At 42.7% G+C, this 25,092-nt stretch overlaps 1 protein-coding gene across 2 annotated transcripts; it reads right to left on the reverse strand.

Annotated features, from left to right (window-relative positions):
* Positions 1-708: 708 nt before the first annotated feature.
* LOC139562157 (RNA-binding protein Musashi homolog 1-like) lies at positions 709-24,676 on the reverse strand. 2 transcript variants are annotated; one of them, XM_071379559.1, is made up of 14 exons: positions 24,536-24,676; positions 24,004-24,044; positions 23,108-23,189; positions 22,873-22,957; positions 14,209-14,250; positions 13,449-13,541; positions 7,722-7,770; positions 6,532-6,614; positions 6,298-6,415; positions 5,519-5,599; positions 4,840-4,896; positions 3,850-3,906; positions 3,575-3,729; positions 709-3,236 (listed from the first exon to the last, which is right to left on the reverse strand). In XM_071379559.1, exons 1-14 carry the CDS (start codon positions 24,595-24,597, stop codon positions 3,195-3,197), a joined length of 1,047 nt encoding a protein of 348 aa, XP_071235660.1. In that variant the 5' UTR covers positions 24,598-24,676; the 3' UTR covers positions 709-3,194. The 2 variants fall into 2 exon arrangements, with proteins under 2 accessions (XP_071235660.1, XP_071235667.1); XM_071379566.1 differs by lacking the exons at positions 23,108-23,189; positions 24,004-24,044; positions 24,536-24,676 and adding an exon at positions 16,011-16,045.
* Positions 24,677-25,092: the final 416 nt, after the last annotated feature.

Genomic DNA, 25,092 nt, shown 5'->3' on the forward strand with positions numbered 1-25,092 from the left:
ACTCACACTGCAATCAATTCATCAATAAGACAAGGGTGACTAGCCAACCCTACTGCTTCTGTTTGAGCCTACCTTGAGCACACCTGGGTGGTGTTCAGTAGGTATGAAGTGGGACAAAATGTACTGTACCTAGTAAAATAAAGGTTACGTATTAATATGTGCTTTGTCCTGCCAAGGTCAGGAACGGTGCTAGAGTCCTTCCAAAATATGTATTGATGCTTCCCCTACATTTAAGTGTCCCCCACTATAATAGGACATTTTTGGGGACTATATGTTGTTCCATGTAGTGAATGTTATTCAATGTGTTTCTATTGGCTAATAGCAGTAATACCAAATTCAATGTTTTATCCAATAATTTTTGTATATATTTTTTTAATACCTTAAGGGGTAGAGCAAAATGGAGAATGCCATCGTGTTTGAGTGTCTCATCTTTCAATATAGTGGTAGGTCAAACCGTTCGGACGCTATAGACGTTTTGTGAGAAAGCCAATTTTCAGGATGTCTCATGGTCTGACAAACACTGCTCTAGCTCTGCCACCTTTGACCACAGATGCGGAAGGGCTAAAACGGCGGATGTGGTGGATTGAGACGCAGCCCAGATATCTCAAGTGCTTAAACAGACTGATTTTTGTATTAAATTAATTCGATTTCCGCTGGGCCTAAGAAATTGTAGAAGTAAAAAAAAAAACAGAACCACAATCTCAGTGGAATGCTTTAAAATAATTTATTAGGAATTTTAAAATGGACATTTCCAGAGGAGAAAAAAAAGAAAGAAAAAAAGAAATACAATAAGATAAAGCGGGTGGGGAACAGTCCAAATAAAAGTTTAGTTACAGTGTTGGTCAAGACCTTGAAGTTGGAGCTTTAACAACCAAGGCCTTGCCCCTTTTCCGACCCTGAAGAAAGCATCAACATAAACAAACAAAAAACACCAGCATCTTAAAAATCACAGAATCATTATTGTGCACCGGGAACGAAATCGGACAAGAGAAAAATATAATTTCCTTTTTGTTCTGAAAAAAAGTCTTAATGCCATGGAATTATCCATACTCCCATTGCCATTAATAGCAGTATTAATATTCCTAAAATAAAAAATAACGTATTGCTTTTTGAAAGTTAAAAAGTTACAGTGTTCGTGTCCAGCAGTAGTTTTGTGTAGTGCCCCAGCCAGTTCGAAAAGGGCAGTACTAGCCAGTATAACATGGGAGATTCTTGTTCATGTTTAGTGGAAGACTTTGTGGAACATCAACAAAATTCATTTGATTTTCATTGAAATATCTCTGTCAAAAGAAAGGGGACAATTCCACTCTGTCTCCTCCTCCATTCCAGCTACTGGTATGTGTATACCTCTTTTCTGTACTGACTGGGACAGAGGCTGCGTTCCATTTCAGTTTACCTAGCCCCTAGTCCCTAGATCTGAAAGGACACATAGGATACGTGGTGTTAGACCAAAATGGAACCAGCCAAACATTTCAGTACCAAAATGTCAGTCAAAAAATGCATGTCATGTCAACTTTCGAATCTAGCTAATTCCATACGTCAGCTCACTATTGTGCGCGCACACATCACACACAAACAAACACACCGTCACACATAATGACACAATCACCTTCTAAGGTCATCAGAGGACAAATACAACCATGATGTAACCGTTTTTTTAAGAGTCAATTGCTTTGTTAAATATGTCCTTCATTTGTTTCTACGGTCCGTATGACCGTACATAGAACAGCAAGAAAGAAACAAGAAACAAAATAAAACATAATGAAGGAAAATAGAGCAAAAATATATATACTTTCCCCCCAAAAAAGTTATATTAAATCCCACCCAATCCCCCTTAACCCCGACCATGCACCCTCACCAGAGCCAATTAAAAATCCTCAGGGCCTCACTTCAGTTTTTCCTTATCTCTCAGGGATACATGGATGTCATGTCCATAGAAATAAAATGACTAGAACAGGAACCCCCATTCAAGTAACAATATTTCTATGGTTTTGTCACTTGGTAAGAGTGTGCCTTTAAGGGGTCCAATTCAATAGAAATCAGTTACTGGCATGTTCACAGTAAGAAACTAAATGAAAGGAAAGGGAAAAGGACCCAACTGTGAGAATTCAAGCATGTTCTCTTTTTGATACCAATTTCTAATGAAAAGGGTCTTATCATTTCGTCTTATTTACAAATATCATCTAGTCTTCAACCCTGCTAATGCATGTTGTTGGCCTAAACACCAAACAAATGCTGAGGGGATTGCCACTTTCAAATAGAAAATTACCTGCCACTGTACAACACGTTTGTTGTAGTAGTTAAGCAGACTTCCAGTTAAATTGGCGCCAAACGATTAATAGTAACCCCGCCTGCTGATCAAAGTTCAACATCCCCTCCCTCCTCCCCTACACCACCCTCCCCTCAAAATCTATATACAATATTTTACAGGAAGAAAATAAAACATTCCTTTCAAAACCAATTACGGAAGAAAATATCTAACCGATTATCATCATTATTATCATTGCGTTCAATATTAATAACAATATTACAAATGTTTTGTTTTAAAAACTATCAAAATATACATTTTAGTTTTCTTTTCATGTTTTCTGTGACACGTTTGTTAAAAATTGAAATTACATCATTTCTTTGTTCTTCCTCTGTTTAAATGGGTTAGGTACACCTTTTGACAAGGAGACACCATCCCACACACCAGTTCATCTCTCTCTAATCCTCTCTCCTCCTCCATCTCACCCCGGTAACACATTAAAGGGAGGTCAACGGAACAGACAACACATCAAAACATTGCGATTAAATAAAAAAAATCCTCAAATATAAAGCAAAACATATCTGACAGAATCTGTGTTTGCCTTGAGCGTAACCCACAAACGTTATTTTCTCACTTACTTTTCTGCCAGAGCAATATTTAAAAAAAGAAACAGCATTGGAATCTAATTAAATAAACCTACGTGAAGGTAAAGGATAGGAGAAACAAGGGATTGAGAAGAGGGAGTGATATTAGTACAGGAAAACAGGATACAGAAGTTAAAAAAATAAAAGATCTTCAGTCAGTGGGTGGAGTCAGGGGGAGCCAGGGGTACGGGTTTTGAACTGTGGCCGCCAATCGGATTGTGCCATGGGTAGGCACACAGCAGTTTGATTGGCTCGTCAGCAGAAGGGACCTCCTCCCGTGCCCGGTGATTTGCTAAATCTGCTCAGTGGTAACCGTTGGTGAAGGCAGTAGCGATAAGAGGACCCTGGGAAAAGAAAGACACACGGACTATTAGAGACAGAGCAGCTGGTAGATAGTTTGAAATGAAGAAAGGATATGGTTTACAAAATTGCCAACATTTTATTGATTTGTCATTATACAATTTACACTTCCATATTAAAAACTGGTAAGCAAATCCCTGGTTTCCCCTAGCATCAGATACATGCCACATGCCACCTAGCGGGCTCCTTTAGCTACCTCTTATATCCCTCTTCACGATATTCCAACCATGGGTCATATTCATTAGGCACCAAAAGCAAGACAACAGACTAAACCTGGGAGAGACTACTCAAATTTCAGTTGTGAAACGTGATAGTGACGTACCCCAAGACCGTGGCCGAATCCTGAGTTGGGGCCGGGACTGGCTGCGCTGAGATAGCTGCTCAGTGCTGAGTCCTGACTGGCTGCCGCATACAGGTCAGCCATTGGCCCAGGGCTGCTGGTGCCCAGGTAGCCTGCGTTACGTGACTGGGTGGAACCTGAGAGCGAGAGAGATGGAGAGAGACAGAGCGAGAGAGTTGAGAGAGAGAGACAGTCAATCAGTCAATCACATACACATAGACAACTGACAGGCAGAACGACGAAGGAGAATTATCTACCTCTCATAGCCGCTGCTGCTGCTGCTGCCATTGGTCCGTATGCTGACAGTGGAATGGCTGAGGGACAGAGGGACAATTTCAGATGTCTTCTTTTACCTATACCAGTACGTTGCCTTACAAAACAGTGTTTGGCAGTGTGTAAATTAAGTTTGGAAAACACTTCATTGCCAGGTATGGTCCCGTGTGGCTCAGTTGGTAGAGCATGGCGCTTGCAACGCCAGGGTTGTGGGTTCATTCCCCACGGGGGGACCAGGATGAATATGTATGAACTTTCCAATTTGTAAGTCGCTCTGGATAAGAGCGTCTGCTAAATGACTTAAATGTAAATGTAGGTAGATTCCCGTTTCTTCTGCCCAATTTCAATCTCGACTCATCGCTGCAACTCCCCAACGGGCTTGGGAGGTTAAGGTCAAGTCATGCGTCTTCTGAAAAATAACCTGCCTAACCGTGCATTTTAACACACGCCCGCTTAAGCCGGAAGCACCAATGTGTCGGAGGAAACACCGTTCACCTGACGGCCACGGTCAGCCTGCAGGCGCCCGGACTGCCACAAGGAGTCGCTAGAGCACGGTGAGCCAAGTAAGACACCCACGACCAGACCCTCCCCTAACCCGTACAACACTGGGCCAATTGCACGCCACCCTATTGGACTCCCGTTCACGGCCGGTTGTGATACAGCCCGGGATCGAACCCGGGGCTGTAGTGACACCTCTAGCACGGCGATGCAGTGCCTTAGACTGTTGCGCCACTCGGGAGGCCGGTAGTTTACCGTTTTAAAGATGGTGAAACCGTGCCCAAAATATCCAAGCGTAACATTGTTCGGGTCAATTCCATGATTCATCAATTTTTTATTTTTTAATCAAAGTTAGGTTTGAACCCTTCTAGATTGGAAAAAGGAGGGCCATTACACCATTCCGCCACAGGTTGGCGATGTTGCCTTGTAAAGACAGAGATTGTGAGCTACCTGTAGATCTTAGAGGAGTGACTGACCTGTGAGCTCAGAGGGGTGGGATGATGTCAGAAGGGTGGTCCTCTCTAAATGGAATTCTAGAACAGAAATGTCAAGAGAGCGCTTTTTTAATACCAACACCATCCACGTGCTAATCGACTCACACACACACACACACACACACACACACACACACACACACACACACACACACACACACACACACACACACACACACACACATGAACATGTGCACACACACATGAACATGTGCACACACAAGCAAGCAATTTAGAATGGGTATGAGAGACTACAGGGGAGAAGGGTGGTAGGGGGAAAGGAGAGAAAGGAGGCGCAGTGAGGTCAGAGTCGAAGAAAGAGAAAACGGGGAGATAAAGGTGCAGCAGAGATTATTTCTTACATGAGAGGGGAGGGGAGGAGGACGTCAAAACCAAAATACAACTCTCTGAACTCTACAAGCAGCCAGACTCTGCCATATGCGTTTATACATGGAGTAAAAAGTGTAGGCATGTCTGTGTGTTTGGCACCTAACGTAAAACTAACATCAGTATGTATCTGACATGATCACTAGGCCAATGCATTGTTTCTGTTGTCAGACCTAGCCAGTTCTTTGGATAATTAACAGACTCAAGTCGTCTGTACGTCTGTAACTCATACTCTACATAAACAAGTGTGACAGAGAGAGCAATGCTCATATACCAGGGAACTGGTAGGTGTATCCAGGCGCGATGCTAGGGTAGCCACGGCTAGCGTACGTAGCTGCTTGGAAGCCTGGGTAGCCTGTGAAGAGACAAATAAATACCCATCAGGATACGGCTGAAGGAGATGATGCTATTGCATTCATATTAGACCTCATGTAGCATGTAGCAACTAGCACCATAACTCAGTACCATGCTGTTGCCATGACTGACCTGTAGGTGGAGCAAGATACTATGACTTCACCGCAGGCCATAGCCTACTTGAATCCCACTGGAACACATCCCCCTCTACATCTCCTCCCATCTCTTTAGCCCTGCTCTCCAGTTCTGGCCAAGAATTCATAGAGCGTCTCTGAGTAGGTCACCCCTGTTATATACTGTAGATCATATATATATTTTTTCCCCCACCTTTATTTAACCAGGTAGGCAAAATTTGATTTGATTTGAGAACGAGTTCTCATTTACAACTGCGACCTGGCCAAGATAAAGCAAAGCAGTTCGACACATATAACAACACAGAGTTACACATGGAGTAAAACAAACATACAGTCAATAATACAGTAGAAAAATAAGTCTATATACAATGTGAGCAAATGAGGTGAGATAAGGGAGGTAAAGGCAATAAATAGGCCATGGTGGCAAAGTAAATACTATATAGCAATTAAATATTAATTGTTAAAAAGGCAAAACTGATCCTAGATCAGCACCCTTACTCTGAGAAGCTTTATTATGGTTCCAGAGTGTTTAGAGGCAGCTAAATGACAGTGTTATTGTTCTTACCCAGCATGCCGATCCCCAGCATGAAGGCGTCCATGCCGTAGGGCATCACCCTGGCACGACCTCGAGCCGTACCCGTTGGTGACATCACTTCCTTGGGCTGGGCTTTCTTGCACTCCACCTGGAGTGGAATGCAAATGGTTTGAAATATTCTGCACATAGACACACACACTCCTCACTATCAACACTGACGCACACATTCGCACATACACATACACACATTGCCTGCCTACATACCATTTTGTTGTTGATTTCGTGGAAATGGATCTCACACACTTTCTCCACCATGTCTTCATTCTCGAAGGTCACAAAGCCGAAACCTGAGGGACACAGGAACACAGACTGCTTTACCTTCCACTATGGCCATTTGTTTCCATTTTCTATTAAACTGAATGCAATCATGACTTCACATGTCCAGTTCTTCCAGGTTAGGTGTCACCAAGGAAGAAAAGGAGATGAGGGAAGGAGGCGAGGAAAGAAACGAATGATTGGGACACAGCCCATGTTTAATACTCACTTTGTCCTCTTTCCTATCCTCATATCCTGTACACTTCTTTCCCCCATCCTTCTCTCCCTCAAATCATATTATTTAAAAAGAATTGCTTTCATCTATTCAATCCCTTTCAGATGACAGAACATAAAGGTAGCAGAGACTCCATCAAAGTATTGAGACTCACCTGGTCTCTCCCCCTTTCTCTCCCTACTCCATTACATGTTCCTTCTCCCTTCCCTCCCCCACACCTCAAGAGGCTGTGAGGGGATTTAGCCGGGTTTGCGTGCCCTAACTGTCAATCTGTCGTCGTGGTAAAGGGGGATGGGGTAGAGTATTAGCTAAGGTTTTAGCCTGAGCCCCGATTAAACGAGCTGACCAATTAACCCTTCTCGCCTTCCTTTACTTGTTCCTCCCTGACTGATTCACACTATAGGGCCGACCCAAACTGTACTCCGTTGGCTCAGATACTTTTTTCCCCACATGGTCCTTTCCAGCATGGTTCCAACAACTATGGCCTAACCAGCTCATCCCAGTACAGCTCCCGCACATTAAAATACTGAGTGTGTGTTTATCTAAACAATGTGTGAGAGTCTGATAATGTGTGTTAATGTGTGTGTTATTTGTTTCCCGCATAACATTATTTACACTACAAATCAATGTGTGCTATGTTGCCATTCCATGCATGGCTGAACCAAGGATCAGGCTCTTCAATACCGTCACAATGCAAGAGGTTTACTTTTGCACCAACAAACCAGCCAGTATGGTCTGCCAACTGATCTGAGAGAAGATTATCACAATGAATTTTGTTTGTTTGTGTGTGTATGTGTGTATGTGTGTGTGTGTGTGTGTGTGTGTGTGTGTGTGTGTGTGTGTGTGTGTGTGTGTGTGTGTGTGTGTGTGTGTGTGTGAGTCGGCTGGTGTTTCGTGGCAATACCTCTGTGTCTGTTGGTGGTTTTGTCGAACATGAGCATGGCGTCATCGACCTATGAGAGAGAGAGAGAGATAGAGAGAGAGAGGTAGAGAGAGAGACAGAGAGAGATGAGCTTGGACAAACACAAACACACAGGCCATTACACAGCATGGGGCTTCATTGTCCCTCCTTCAGGTCCTGTGCTTTGGAGCAAGAGAGGAGAGTGGGCTAACAGATGGAGAAAGAGGAAGGGAACGAGGGGGGTGACAGGTGACAAAGGAGGAGGAGAGAAAGAAGGGGGTACAGGGGAGAGGAAAAAGAGCGTGGGAGAGAAAAGGGGAGAAAGAAGAGGCAGTCGTTCTTTCTCTGTAAAGTTAAACAGTGTCTCACTCCCCAAGTTCTAGGAGGGAATATTCTCTCTCTCTCGCAATCTCTATGTAAATATATATATATATATATATACATAGAGAGAGTGAGAGTAATATATATATACACTGAGTGTACAAAACATGAGGAACACCTTCCTAATATTGAGTTGCACCCCCTTTTGCCCTCAGAACAGCCTCAATTCGTTGGGGCATGGACTCCACAAGGTGTGGAAAGCGCTCCATAGGGATGCTGGCCCATGTTGACTCCAATGACATATCAAGTTGGCTGGATGTCCTTAGGGTGGTGGACCATTCTTGATACACACGAGAACTGTGAGGCGTAAAAAAACCAGCAGCGTTGCAGTTCTTGACTCAAACCGGTGAGCCTGGCACCTACTACCATACCCCGTTCAAAGGCACTTAAATATTTTGTCTTGGCCATTCACCCCCTGAACGGCACACGTACACAATCCATGTCTCAATTGCCTCAAGGCTTAAAAATCAGTCTTTAACATGTCTCCTCCCCTTCATCTACACTGATTGAAGTGGATTTAACAAGTGACATAAATAAGGGGTCGTAGCTTTCACCTGGATTCACCTGGTCAGTCTATGTCATGGAAAGAGCAGGTGTTCCTAATGTTTTGTGCACTCAGTGTATGTTTGGTGGGGGGGGTAAGCTTTTGTGTCCTGTTCTCTAGCTCTTTGTTCTCCTCTCCACAAAGTTTACTATTCCCATGGAGACCCTGTAAATAATTTCAATTAGGAGAATTTACCCTCCTCTCACTACTCTCACTATGAATAGAACTACAGAGAGAAAGATCTGTGTGAGAAAGAGAGAGAGAGAGAGAGGGTGAAAGGGGGAATTGAGAGAGAGGGACAAAGTTGAAAAAGGGCTTACTAGAGGGAGAGAAAATGAATTTTGCGTGGCGACGCAGAAAAGAGAGGAGGCGAGAGATAGTTCAGGACAGAATAAGGATGGGAGGGGGATTGGTGCATACGAAAGAGTGGGTCGAGGGTGAAAAGGATAAAAGAGTTTGGGGGAGAGAGTGAGGGTTGGATGGACAGAAAGACAGACAGAAGGACAGGCAGGGAGAGAGAGAGAACAAAGAGAAGTGGGGGCTTTGTCAACATGCACCCCTTTCATTCTTCCTTTCCCTCCGTTTTTTTTCTTTTTCTCCCACTCTTCTCCCTGCAGCCCTATTCATGCTGACCCCATCCCCTCTTTACTCTCCTTTGCTGGTAAGAAAGTTAGCACAAACTCCTCTAATAGAGGAACTGTGAAACTACTCCATGTTTTGCCAGTGAGAGACATCATCAGTATAACCATCGCTTAAGACACACAGCATGAGTGCATTCCTATTTTCATTACCTATCAGCGTAATGAAACTTAACACAGGCTGAAATGTGAGTGGAGGAAAGCTCTGGACTCCAGTTTGATGTTTAACCTTTGAGATCATCTATTTGGTGTCATAATGAAAGCAGTACATATAACTAAAGTACTTAAGTAAAAATACTTGAAAGTACTACTTAAGTAGCTTTTGGAGGTATCTGTACTTTACTTTACTGTTTCTATTTTCACTGACACCCATAAGTACTTGTTACATTTTGAATGCTTAGCAGGACAGGAAAATGGTCAAATTCACACTCTTATCAAGAGAACATCCCTGGTCTTCCCTACTGCCTCTGATCTGGCGGACTCACGAAACAGTGAGAGTGCTGGAGTGAGCCCATGGCTAGCCGTAAATAAAATAAAAACAAGAAAATGGTGTCGTCTGGTTTGCTTAATATAAGGAATTTGAAATGATTTCTACTTTTACTTTTGATACTTAAGTATATTTTAGCAATTACATTTACTATTGATACTTAATTATATTTAAAACCAAATACTTTTAGACTTTTACTCAAGTAGGGTTTTACTGGGTGACTTTCACTTTCACTTTTCATTTTCTGTTAAGGTATCCTTACTTTTACTCAAGTATGACAATTGGGTACTTTTTCCACCACTGGCAATATATTTAGTTGATTTGAATGATCTAATAAACAAAGTTTACACAAGCTGTGCTAGTGAGTGTGTGTGTCACTGCGTGTGTGCATGGGATATAGAAAAGGTCAGGGTTGGAGACCCGTTAGTCCAACAGAGCTATGATCTCTCTCTCGCTCTCTCTCACACACACACAGCCCCCCCCCCCCGTCTACCCTCTGTCCTTCATTCAGTTTTTATCTCCCCCCTCCCACTCTTCACCCTTCCGGTCCTCCAAAGCCAATGACACAGCAAAGTCGGGACAGGGAGAGTAAGTGGACAGCTGCAGCACCAGAGACATGTTATCATAAGTGTTGTGTTACATGGTCAAGTAGGCAAGTAGACTCCAGTTAGCATTAGCGCTATTTATTCTAGACGCTAACCATTCGTTAGTATTAGGCTGACACATGAGGGTGTGAACACAAAACAGTCACCTTTAGCCGTATTCAGTGAGGATGGCTAACTGTGATTTATTCTAATTCACTTGCTAGCTAACATCTTGAAGTTTGTAAGCTTTATTGTCTTCAGTGCTAAAAAACAAAAACTACTGGGCACAAACGACCATTCAACGTCTATTCCACGTTGGTTCAACATAATTGAATTGACATGATGTGGAAACAACGTTGATTCAACCAGTGTGTGCCTAGTGGGAAGTGTTAGACCTACTGTTACAGAGCCTCCTCGACAAAATCAATGGGGAAACAACCTGTTGTCCACTGTGTCCAGAGAAGTGTAATACAATCTGGCTGAAATATAGCGTCTTGTATTTACCTCAGCACGGCTCACACTCACTGCCCAGCACCTTTACAGCATGTCACATAACATTCTCATTTCGGAAAATTGACAAGGAGGTTTTCAGGAACATTCTGAGAACATTTTTAGTCAAAGAACTTTCTGGGAATGGTTTCAGAGAGCTCCTGGAAATGTACAGACAGACAACTTTTTCCACGCAGAATGTTCTGTATCCGGGAATGTTCCCTTACCGCCAATTTCAAAGAAACTGGACAAACCAATAATATTTTGCAGCCCTTTGTAAACATCCAGTGAAGAAAACTCTGTTCACTGTTTGCTGCTACGTTGGCTACGAGACAGTACAAACCGTGACCTATTTGCAATGAACATGTGGGCTTCAATCCCTCAGTTCAAACACCCAAACACAGCCAGTGTCTAATTTACCTCAACCGTCTTCCTCTCTCACCTGTTTAACTCTTCCTTCCCTCTCTTTCCCTCCCTCTCCTTCCCTCCCTCTCTCCACCCATCTCTCCAAACAGGCCGGCAGACAAAGTGTCCAGTGAAGCCCTCTAATCGCCAACTCACATGGCTGACTGGAGCCCAACTTGTTCCTTTCTGTCCTATCCACCCCTCCCTCCCCATCCCTCTTTCATCCATTTTGGAAGGATGAAGATAGGCCTATAGTTTGTTGACTCTTCGAAGTGAAGCACCACTGCTGTGTTTTTACACTGTACTTTGAGGCAGAGTGTTATCCAATGGCTTCCCAGTACTGTTTGGGAGAGCAAGGCTGGGAAAAGGATAGTGGGAACGTCGGGATAGAGTGCCGGGGAGCACAGCGGACCTCTGGCCGGGCACGGCGGGGGCGTAAATCGAGACTTGTCTCTGTGGGATTCTGACCTGCTTCCCAGACAAACATGGCCGCCGGTGAGCGGTGGGATCAGCTCGTTTGAGGAACCCGTGTACGGTTACATCCGGTTGGTCAATCACACCAAAGAAAAAAAGGCTTTCGCTTTGCACTAGACTGACATTGATGCCCATTTAAGCCCAAATGCTCACAGAATGCTAATCTGATGAAGTGAACAAAACAAAATGGTAAGAAATCGTCAGTTCCGTGTGTGTTTGTGTGTGTGTGCGTGTGCCAGATGATTTCACGAGACTGCCCATTTCTAAATCAAGTGACAAACTCTCTCCAAGACACTCTGTTGTGGAAATCAAATGCTGGAAGCGCAATGTGGAAATCTGCAATGATATAATTTGGCCCAAGCATCTCCTATGTGGGGGTTGATACTTCACAAGATCCAAGCCTCCATCAGAACTCTTTCCTCTAACCCTTTTCCTCTCCTCTTACACCCAACGGTTTCTTCCTCTCTCCGCCCTCAAAGTGACATCATCAAGCCCCATTAAGGGGACGCTGATTCTGTCTTTCTAGAACGTTCTCTGTCCACTGCTGCTCAAGACAGTCAGGACACACTGTTTTAAGTCGGTGAATGTTAGACCTGTGTGACTGCCCGACCAGTATGTGCATTTGTGTTTATGTGTATAAGCCTCACACACATTATATATATTTTTTTGTTGACGTAGATTGCTAAATTACCAAGGGACAAAGGTTAAAAGCAGGTCACCAAGGCAACGGGCTGAGAGGGATGCAGTGGATAAGAGCGTATTTTGGGATGGGGGGGCAACGAACTGAGGTTGGTTGTGTGTGTGCGGGGGGATCTTGTGGCAAGAGCAGCTGTTGCATTAGATTAGTTCAGAATTAGAGACCCCCCCTCCTCCTCCTCCCCTTCGCCAATGTCTTCCCTCCCTAACTACATCTCTCTTCTAGGTCAAACTTCTTCACTTGTTCTCTTCCTTGAAGAAAAAAAACCTCCTATTTTCCTCTTCCAATTGATTCCAGACAGTTTGTCAACTTTTTGGGGGGTCAGTTCAGATCTTCATACCGTTACAATACTTTTTCTTCCGCCGTCACATTTCCCCCCTTCGCAGTTCTACGAGTTGGTTCTTCTCATTCTCATGCATTCCTCTTCTCTCCTGCAGTTTGAAAACACTTCCCTTCCGAGTACACCTCTCTCTCTCTCTCTCCAGGAGGTGCCTCTTCACTCTCTTCACCCCTCTTTCTCCCCCTTCCCTCTTTCTCTCTTTTAAGCCATCCCTCTGTCATCCCAGCATGCGTTTGCCTTTCACTGCATTTCATTCAAATAGGCTTAACTGGCTTGAAGAAAAATGGAACAGACGAAGCAACTCAAACAACAGCAACGGGAGCAAAATGGAAGACAGAAATGCTAATATCGATTAGAACTAATGCTGTTGTGTTCCCGCCCTCTTTCCCTCTTCTCATTCACCCCTTTCAACTCTTCTCTGAAATTAGCCACGCTTACCGTGTCTCTTACCCAAATGTGGAATGAGAGAAACAGAAAGAGAAAAGAGAGAGAGAGAAACAGGGAGACAAATAGGCTGAGAAAACATGAGGGGACATTGAATGAAAAAACAGAGGGCACTTAGAGAAACTTTGTCTGAAGTTGATCTTGGCAAAATGGAGAACAGCTCCTGATTTGAGATATAGAGTACATGTAATGCCATTTGCAGCAACATCATGTCAACAAACGTGTCTGAACACAGTGCATCATTTACCTTTCCAAACTGGTCAAAGTACTGCTTGACGTCTTCGATGGTTGTGTTCACTGAGAGGCCTCCCACAAAGATCTTCTTTGTCCTGGTCACCAACTAACAACACAGAGGAAGAGTACACACTATCATTAACACACAACACATTGAAAAGGCTAGATGACTTACGATAGTACTGTAAAGCAGTACAAATATATATATTATTTTTTATTTAACCTTTATTTAACTAGGCAAGTCAGTTAAGAACAAATTATTATTTACAATGACGGCCTACTTGTAAAGCCCCCCTGGCCAAACCCTCCCCTAACCTGGGCCAATTGTGCGGCGCCCTATGGGACTCCCGATCACGGCCAGTTGTAATACAGCCCAGGATCGAACCCGGGTCTGTAGTGACACCTCTAGCACTGCGATGCAGTGCCTTAGACCCCTGCACCACTAGGGAGCTAGGGAGGGGGTTGCCAGCCACTCGGAACCACATAGTACAGCAATGAGACAATTTATTTCAATGCAAATACAAAATGGACTCTGCAGGAAGACTTAATATTAAGACTGTGTGCGTATGTATGCGTGTCTTTAGACTGGCAGAGCCCCCCCCCCTTCTTATGTATTGGGGTCGTATAGAAGTCGGCTGAGGGTGGGCTGAGGGGGATTGCTACCCTTGTTGCCCCAAATCTGGTGCGGCAGGCGGGCCTCCCGTGATAGGACACGACGGCTGTGACGTCACCTTGGCCTCCAGGGGTAAACCCCATTAAGGATGAGAACTCACCTTGGGTTGGGCTCTACGAGGAAATGCCACCTTGGGATCAATCTGGAGAGAGAGGGGGGGAGACAGAGAGTGAGAGAGAGACAGAGACAGACAGAGTTAGATACTGGTGGACAAAAACATTTGGAGACCATACTACCACTCACAAGTAATGGTGACTCACAGTTCAAGGCAACGAACCACAAACTTTAAGGATACAAACTTTTCCGGTATCTGAGAGGTATTACATTCCATTTCTATGACAGCCCCCAAACCTGTGATACACTGGAGACATATTACTTTCTCCAATGCAGTGGCAGACTACATACCACTAGCCTGGTCCCAGATCTGTTTGTTCTGTCTTGCCAAGTCCTATGGTCAGGCTATTTGAGTTGGAAAGACAGCGTAAACAGATTTGGGACCAGGCTAGCATACCTCTGTATAATTGCAACACAACAACACTTTAAATTCATACAGTATATCAATGAATAGACTCATGTCGACACTGATATTCACAGGCGCTGTAATTCTGAATGGAGAGAAAAAGCTTCTGTGCACAGCATTGTAAGCCATGGAGGATTTGCATAAAGGCTCAGGTTTCTCACGTGTCTTTCTAGTCAAATCGTGGTCCGCGGTCTTGGAGGCTCAGTTGGTATGAGCATGGCTCAAGCAACGCCAGGGTTGTGGGTTTGATTCCTGCTGGGGTTACATACTGTATACTAAAATCTATGTACTCACTGTACTGTAAGTCGCTTTGGAAAAAAGCATCTGCTAAATGACATATATTATTTATTATATATTATGGTGACAAGCTGAGGAGCAGCAATGGCTGCTGTTTGAGTGAGACGGAAGAGACTCCTCCTCACCCCACGGCGTTGGACGGAGAGGAGGACTGTCCTCTCCAGCTGGCTTCAGAGTTGACGAAGGAAGGTGACTACAGAGTGGCACAACAGCTCGATTGTTAAGCACCCGGCACCTTTCAAATTCTGTCTCTTGTTTACTCCAAATGCTGGGACGAAACCATGAACTCAACTGATTATCTCATCCTTGTCACCCAATACATATGTCTACAATGACACTGATTGGGTCAAACAAGAGCCCGAGCATCCCAATAGTTAAGTGGCATTTTATTTTCAAAATATTCCTGTCAAGCACGCTCATGTCCCCTCTACTGCTCAGAAATCAGTAAAACAAAGCATGTTTGTCACAAAGATAGAAAAATACAACAAAGAGCCAAGGACCAACACCCCTAACTAAGTCTATTTTGGACAAAGTATTGACTACTACAGTAGAGTGCTATAGGCTACATCATGCCATGCTGTTTAGTATCATCACATTATAAAGTAACGACGGGGTACAGATCTACAGCACTTAGAACAGACGGTAGTCCAATAAAGAAGAGCACAGGTATAGATAGTACAGTGAACATAGGCCTACACTATGGTCTCTATAGAAGACTCAGCATGCTACTCTTTTACTTTAGCCCAAATGGGCGTATTCCACAAACCAGGAGCAATGAGCCAGCTAACGTTCAGAAATATTCAGAAACAACTCTGCATGACCTTGATCGCGAAGAACGACTTAAAATGGCATAAGGTAATAACTGACTTTTAATAACTCATATTCAACATTCTTTCTTCATAATAACTGATATTAATACCGTTATAATGGAGTGTTTATAAATGTTAGCCGGCTGACTTGTTCATCCTGCTTTGTGACATACAACCCTGATGGGTTTTAGAGAGCAGAGAAGGATCCCTTCAAGCCAGAGCCTATTGGTTTAGTTGTTTATGTTAAAACAAGACTAGACTACATCCGATAGTCACCTTAAACTGCCAAACCCATCCAGACATGTTTAAAACTGAAACAAACAAGCAAAGTGAAGGCATTACAAATCATCATTAGCACATGGTCACCAACACGGCGCAACGCAGAGAACCCCAAAAATTGTAATCTTACAAAATTCACATTATACTCTCACAGCACTTCTGTCAGGCTACACTTTTGGTTTCTTTCGTTTTTTAAATGTATTTTCCTTGTGTGTATGTGCGGTTTTTAAGGAAAGGGGATGGGGGAAGAGATTGAATGAGCAAGAAAGGAAGAATGAACTAAATAAAGACATAGTGAAGACATAACTAAATCAAAGAGAGGAGTTTGATGAAGTGAAGGAGAGGGCGAAAAAGAAGCAAAGAGAGAAGGACCTAGGCCTAGACCGAGGGAGACAGGGAAAGACAGAGTGAGAGAGGAGAGAGAGAGTGGCTATTCATTTTAAAACAAAAACTCCACATGAGAAAGTGGGCCGCCCATTTGTGAGCAGGGAGTCCTGGCCCAGCGGGCAGCCCCTCTGATTTCATTAATTAACAGGACAAAAGGGGACAAAACAGATGGACCCGCAGAGGAACAGGGGCTCGGCCAACTACTCCCCAGTCACACACCCTCATCGTGCGGTTAAACACATAAAACACACACACGCACAACATGCACTGATTTTACTAACACATTCACTCAATAAAAATAATGTGGCCAGGAAAACACAAACGTACACAAATAGTTAACAAAAGTGTGCTATTCTATCCGATCCTAATTCAAAACTTTATAAAATACACCTGTTTAGAAGCAACCGTACTAAGAAGTTTGGAAGGTAGCTAGGCTAGCATGTCACTTTGTGGACGGCAATTTGATTTGGGTCTGGGCCATTGGGGTCAATCTGCACAGCTGAACAATTGCAGAGTAATTAGTTAACGAAGTCCACTAATGAGGCCCCCTACTCTACACAAAGTCTTGGCTAGGACAACCAATGTGTGTGTGTGCACATACGTGTGTGCGACTTATCACTTCCTTCAGGAGGGCAGGTACACACTCAGGGATGAGGCTATACTTCGGAATCGCAATCCAGTTTGTTTCCTTTAATCCGATTAGGTGCCTTTGAGATCCATACTAATTACAGATGTAGTTTTTTAATTTGATCACCCTGTTGAAGAGGAACCTTCCTGCTGCAATGCAGGAAATGTAAAACTTGTAGTGTATTTGAGGTTTAGAAATAGTTTATTTTCTCGTACGAAAAATGTATCAACCTCTACAAAAATGTCCATTAATTAGAATTAACATAATGCCAGATTTTCTGTGTCTGCAGGATTATTTTACTGCTGTAGCAAACTGGCTCAAATTAAGATCCTACACCTGTACAGACCAGGGTTGGGACTCTCTCTTGCATTTCCCTTCCATCTTCTCCTCCACCCCCCTCTTGTCTCCTCTGCCCCTGTCAGCACCAGAGAGCTAATCTCTATAGAGCCATGACCTGGGACAGCGCTAACTGCTAATGCTAACCTGATTCCCAACCCATACGGAGTCCAATCAATATTCAGTCCGTGAACAGACAAACAGTCAAATTCAATGATCAGATCTGAATCGTTGTGAAGTGTGGGTTTTGTTGACGTGCTAAATCTCTATTCTTGCTCTGAGTCTGGTGATGAGTTTTCCGTTGTGATTTTTTTTTAATATTCTCGGTGAGCCATTTAGCATTGCTGCTAACTAACTTTAACCAGGCCTAGCACTGTTAACAAGGCCTGTGGTTTCACTAAACTCTCTATAATTGCTAATTATCAGTAAACTGCCTATTCATGTACAGTACCAGACAAAAGTTTGGACAAACCTACTCAAGGGATTTTCTTTTCTTTTTACTATTTTCTACATTGTAGAATAATAGTGAAAACATCAGAACTATGAAATAACACAATTGGAATCATGTAGAAACCAAACAATTGTTACACAAACTTTTTTGGAATATTTATTTCAGATTCTTCAAAGTAGCCACCCTTTGCCTTGAGGACAGCTTTGCACACTCTTGGCATTCTCTCAACCAGCTTCATGAGGTAATCACCTGGCATGCATTTAAATTAACAGGTGTGCCTTGTTAAAAGTGAATTTGTGGAATTTCTGTCCTTCTTAATGTGTTTAAGCCAATCAATTGTGTTGTGACAAGGTAGGGGTGATATACAAGGGAGAGAGCCCAATTTGGTAAAAGACCAAGTCCATATTATGGCAAGAACAGCTCAAATAAGCAAAGAGAAACAACAGTCCATCATTACTTTAAGACATGAAGGTCAGTCAATATGTAACATTTCAAGAACTTTGAAAGTTCCTTCAAGCGCAGTCGCAAAAACCATCAAGCGCTATGATGAAACTGGCTCTCATGAGGACCGCCACAGGAAAGGAAGAACCGGAGTTACCTCTGCTGCAGAGGATAAGTTTATTAGAGTTACCAGCCTCAGAAATTGCAGCCCAAATAAATGCTTCACAGAGTTCAAGTAACAGACACATCTCAACATCAACTGTTCAGAGGAGACTGCGTGAATCAGGCCTTCATGGTCAAATTGCTGTAAAGAAACCACTACTAAAGGATAACAATAATAAGAAGAGACTTGCTTGGACCAAGAAACACAAACAATGGACATTAGACCGGTGGAAATCTGTCCTTTGGTCTGATGAGTTCAAATTTTCGATTTTTGGTTCCAACCGCCGTGTCTTTGTGAGATGCAGAGTAGAGTAGGTGAACGGATGATCTCCGCATGTGTGGTTCCCATCGTGAAGCATGGAGGAGGAGGTGTGGTGGTGCTTTGCTGGTGACACTGTCTGTGATTTATTCAGAATTCAAGGCACACTTATGCAGCATGGCTACCACAACATTCTGCAGTGATACGCCATTCCATCTGGTTTGCGTTTAGTGTGACTATCATTTTGTTTTTCAACAGGACAATGACCCAACACACCTCCAGGCTGTGTAAGGGCTATTCGACCAAGAAGGAGATTGATGGAGTGCTGCATCAGATCTGGCCTCCACAATCACCAAACTTCAACCCAATTGAGATGATGTTGGATGAGTTGGATCACAGAGTGATGGAAAAGCAGTCAACAAGTGCTCAGCATATGTGGGAATTTCTTCAAGACTGTTAAAAAAGCATTCCAGGTGAAGCTGGTTGAGAGAATGCCAAGAGTGTGCAAAGCTGTCATCAAGGCAATGGGTGGCTACTTTGAAGAATCTAAAAGCAAAAATATATTTAGATTTTTTAACACGTTTTTGGTTACTACACGATTCCATATGTGTTATTTCGTAGTTTTGATGTCTTCACTATTATTCTACAACATAGAAAATAGTAAAAATAAAGAAAAACCCTTGAATGAGTAGGTGTGTCCAAACTTTTGACTGGTACTTTATGTATGAAAATAAGTAAATACATGTATGTATAAAGCAATATTACACAGGCCAGTAATCTGCCTCAAGCATAACCAACATTATTATGTATTAATCTAATGCAATGGTTAACTATGTACATGTAATAACGTTCATGAGCAGTTTATGACTAGACCTTCAAACAAAATAATAAGTGTAACCAAAGATCTTTCTCACACTCTTCGCGAGGTATATTCAATGCAGCAACACTAACATACCCAATCAGCTGATTGGTAGAATTGGCTATGTTGGGCTAGAACAAAAAATATGATAAATTCTAAATAATTTGTGTAGGCTTGGAATGTGACAACGTGGATAGGAAATCCATTCAATCAAAACTCACTTTGTACTAGTGACGCTGATTTGATGTGATAAAGTCTATTAGTAATAGACTAGAATTGTTTTGCATAGTCAAAATGGAAGAAAACTGACTGAAACGGGGAGGGACTACCTGGACTATTCCAATAAGAAATACAAATGTTCCATTGCAAAATATTTAAAAACTTTTTCCGCTGCGTGCCCTAATGAACACGACCCTGGATCGTTCTAGACCAGACGAAGCACTACATCACACTGCTGCCATATTCACTACATCACACTGCTGCCATGTGGTGAAGGTCTCTGAAGCAGCCAAACAAGTAGAACTCTGTCTTCATGCTCAAACAACATTACCAATCTGCCTCGCTCATAAAAAAGCATTACATTGGTCAATATGGTCATTGTCAATAACAACATGAAAATTGTCTAGATGTTGGCTTCTGAGGGCCGAAGGCCTATCTTGAGATATGGGCGAGTAACTCAAATTTTCACGCAAATCTTCCCGTGGCATCCCTGCATAATTTAATCAAATATGTTTTATCCGCACACATCCTGGCCTTATGTATGATAAGACAGTGGTATATTTTCCATCCACATTACAAACAGTAACATAGACTTTCATAATCATGTAGTTGGCCAAAATAAAGCACCACTCTTCTGTTTGTCCCCAGCTCTGGTTTTACTGTGTCAAGCATTTTGTCACTGCTTTTCAGAGTGCTTACACTTGCCCCAAATTCCTACTGCCAAAACCTCTCATTTACCTCGTCCTTTCTCTCTCTCTCCGTTTCTTTCTCACCCTCCATGGGGTGAGCATGAAATTAATTCCAGAAAGGAATTTCACTCTCCTTCTCATCTCATGCTGGTCAAACAATAGCCACCGACAAGGGAGAGAGAGGGAGAAACGGTTTGGAGGGAGACTGTTGGAAAGGTAAAGGTTAATGGAAAAAGGAGAAGAGACGGTACAAGGGGACAGACTGAAAGATGTGAATAGTCTGTGAGAGTCATTGAGAAATGCAAAAAAATATTAAGAGAAAAAAGTGAGAGATAGAAACAGATTTGGGAACAATGAAATGGAGTCCCTTTTCATCCAATTACACAGTGCCATAATGTATCAATTGACTTACTATATGTTATGCTTTTCCAATACTTAAAAAAAAAAAAGCAGCACACTGGACCATTTCAGCACACCAAACATAACACTGTGAGCTGCAGCAAAATATTGTAATCTATCAAAAAACAATGGTATTTTTCAAAAACGATGTCCCTGCCTAGTTGTCCATTCAACCCTTTACATGGCCACAAAAACCTTGTTTCAGGATGTCCCATGCTGTGATTCCAGAGGCGTGGCCTCCTCCCTCGCACCAGACGCCCCGCTCATTCTCAAACATTATACTCTGCATCATACAGACACATTAACACACTTATTGACCATCACACCTTTACACATGCATGCGTAGTGTACACACACATCGACAGAGTGGAGGCCAGGTCCTCAAAGCTCACCTACCTCATAAGACATTCAAGAATCAGACTTCTGACAATACAAGACCTACTGTAACTAGGATCCACAGATATATTGCCATGACACCCTACTTCTACTGATTTCAAACCAGCTCTGAAGTGTAAAATACTAAAGGGTTACACAAAAACACATTGCCACCTTGGTCAAGTATACAAGAAAATATAAATGGTGCGATCTATTTATAGGATATTTAACTAAATAGTATCTGTATCTGTCTTGAACAGGTGATACATTTGGAGTAGTGGTTTAGTCGTATAAATCAAACTCAATGTCTTCACAAACATACTTCTATGTTCTGACAATATCTTCACTGTAAAACTAATTTTACTGTAATTACTCTAGAATCCAGATTGTAGCTGTAACATCAGTGCATTTGCTCCTTTCTGAAACATCCTCCTCGGGGTTTTATTAGATCATAAAATGGGAACCACATTTAAGAGACTAATTGTAACTGAAAAACTCAAGTCCAAATCTATATAATTAAGGACCTGTAAAATAACGTACTACAATCACCGCCATTATTTAAGTTATCGCCGTAGATGCTATTGTCCATGGGTTGACTTTGCATTGTTGGTGGCAGTACATTCTGCATTCATCTTCAAACGCTAGAAGAGAGTTGTTATGGAGACATAAGTCCCACAAGGCTGTGGAGTCACCATAATATCCCCTGTGACTGATTTCACCCAGGGCAACAGACCTGCTTCGTGTAACCAAACTAGCCTTTCCATGCTACATCCTCCCCCACTCGCTCTCACCTTTCACTGTCAAATGTTGTCCCTTTAGGGCCAGGCAGTGTGTGTGTGTATAACAGTACTGTGTGTGCATGTCTGAGAGTGTGTATTGAGGGGGTTGGGGGATGGAGACACACCCACACGGCTGACAAAGCTGTATGCTGTAAGCTTCATCAACGATTATGTTAGTCTATGTAGCATCGCCGGTATGCTTCAGAGACTATAGTGTTATGCATTGAATTAGAATGACTTTACCATTCAAATCAACATTCTAATTATAAGTTTTTCTTTTTCTCTTCTTAAGTTATTCAGTGCCGGGACCGAACTCAGGGACTAGTTGACACCAATCTTCAGGTCGAACTTTTTTGTTGTTGAATTAACTTCATCTAAACAGTTCCTTACCTTAGATGACCCCCTTAAAACTTAATTGAATGTTTCTACAAGCGCACAACTCAACTTCTTTAATATGTTTCACAGCCCTAGCGTTTTTTCACTCTTCTTTCTCTTTGGTGTGAGAGAGAGCCCAGGCCTCTTCCTCCCCGTCTCGGTCCCCAGGTAATCATGGCGATGAACAGCAAGAAAGAACGCTTTCATGTCACGCACCCTAAACCAGGATTTGGTGGGAGGGGAGGAGAGGGAGGCGCCCATAGACTCTCCTAAACTTTCCAGGGCCAACCTTTTCATACATCACATGGTGTATAACATTATGGCATAACATGGCAGAAGAAAAAAGACTTACCAAGAAAAACTGCACCCATATCAAATATAGACAATGTTATAGATGTATGGCATAACAAAATTATTTAGGACTATTATATATAGCATGTGAACAATTTCCCCATATGCAATAATGTTGCTTGTGCATTTAGGTGCAAGCATAAACTTACTGTTTTAGAATCCAGCTCATGTCTGTTTTGTGCCAAAACTTTATCCACACCAGCCTGGTCTATGTATGTTACAAACCCGAATCCCCTGGGGAAGAAACACAATGCATTGAATTATAATAACAGTCCGACACAACAAAACTCAACCTCTGACCACAAAATCATGTTCTTTTTGAAGAAAATAAACCCATGAGTGCGCGCCTATGATAGAGATGCTGGGGCGCGCACGCCTCCTTACCTCGATCTCTTCGTAACGGGATCTCGCATCACCATACACTCCTTCACCTCGCCGAATTTACAGAAGTATTCATTCAATCCCTCTATAAAAAAAATATGGTCAAACAGTTTTCCAAAGACGAAATGTCCTTTGAGTGTATACTATAATAACTGATTTAGATAGACGAAAACAGACAACGCAAATGAGCAAGATCGCGATGTTGTTCGTCTATCGCGACGTCATTCATTGAAAACAGGATAAGGTTAGATTAAACTCTGCCTAGGTTGATAGTCCATGGCTATAATATGATGATACGACAATGTTTACTTTACAATTGTGATAACTTAGGGTATACAAATAAGATGAATATAGCCAACAATTTTAAATCAACCTTTAGGCAACACTGAGTTTTAGACAAACTATATTATTTTGACTGAATGGCGTTATTAACGCTGTAACAAGCTCAACAGCACGATATCACACACAAAAAAACACCCCAAGAATTGCAAAAGCAACGAAGTTCTGCTTCAATCAAATATCAAAATAAAAAAAGTTGTTACATCGGGTAACAGACCCCCCAAATAACATACAATGATTTCAAAATAAAGCTAAATGATTTTATACTAATTTAGAACGTTAATCGCATATTGTCTAGGCTCTCTGTTTCAGCCTACAGTCTAAATCATGCGTAGGCTAGGCCTACTGATCCTCGTTGAATGAAAGCTTTGATTTCGGCAGCATATAGCCTAAACTATCAACTGTCTTTTTTAACAAACTTCCGGAAGCTTCACATAGTAAACAATGGGATTAATGACTGTATAAATAGTATATAAGCGAGTAACAATAACACTATACATCTATCTAGGTATTATATTTGCATCCAGGGACTTTGAAAAGTCGCTCGCGGGACAGCTCACCTTGTGTTGTCTGCCAACTGAGACCCCCGATGAACATTTTGCTGAATGGGAGATAGAGGCGAGAGTAAGTGGTGTAGAACAACATATTCCCGTAAAACAGACATCGGAGATAAAAAGCAAACTACAATTAATAGATATATATAGGCCTACAAAATAACATAAATAAAGTAAAAAGAAAATCGGCCATGTTGTGAAGGCACGAGTGGTCAAATCGGGCCGTTATAATTCCTACGAGAAGATACTGAAACCAGCCAGTGCTCTCCAAATGGAAAGGAAAAGTTGTTGCAATCGTAGCCATCTGCTTACTCAAAAGAAAATAGCAGAAATAAACAAGAGATAGATCCTGCGCGGTTGAGCGGCAGTAATACACGGTTGAGCGGACCGCATTGGAGAGGTAGAGCCCATCAGAACAAGCATGCTTGTCTTTTGTCTCCGCGCTCGGGTGGGCTCCACACAAACCAAACTCCACGGTTATCTCACATATGGAAGCAAGTACGGCCGAGACGCAGGTGAGACGGTGTGGGAGCTTTACCAGGGGTCGTGGGGGGAGTTGTCCACGGAGGACAGGCTGCTTTGGCTCCCTTCTGTATCCATTCCGTTCCTCTGTTCCCGACTGTGAGGTGAGGAAAGGCAGTGAGAGTTGCAGACTCAGTGGCTGAGGGGGGTGGTTTGTCTAGAGGAGGAGGGGCGAGAGAGCGCGGTGCGCGCACGCACGAACACACACACACATACACACACACACACACACACACAGAAAAGCAGGCCCCGCCTCTCCCTCGCTTTTCCGGTACTCCCGCCCCTCACTACACCGTCTTCTTGGCGCTCTCTTGTAGCGTTTCCCCGCTTTAGGACAATGATGTGCATAGCGGACGTTTTGTGGAAGTCTATTCTATGGGAATAAATTATTAGTAGACAGCGTAGGCCTAGTAAAATAAGGTTCCTGCCTTTCCTTATAATTAAGTAATTATAAAGTACATTCAATACCTAATTCTGAGAGTATGGTGAATAGCCTACAGCGGAGCATGGAAGGTATATTCTGATGCATGGGAGAGAGGATGGAGGGGTGTCATGGCAATGGATTTGAAATGG

This window comes from Salvelinus alpinus, chromosome 2 (assembly GCF_045679555.1).
Source record: "Salvelinus alpinus chromosome 2, SLU_Salpinus.1, whole genome shotgun sequence".
NCBI classification, from domain to species: domain Eukaryota; kingdom Metazoa; phylum Chordata; class Actinopteri; order Salmoniformes; family Salmonidae; genus Salvelinus; species Salvelinus alpinus.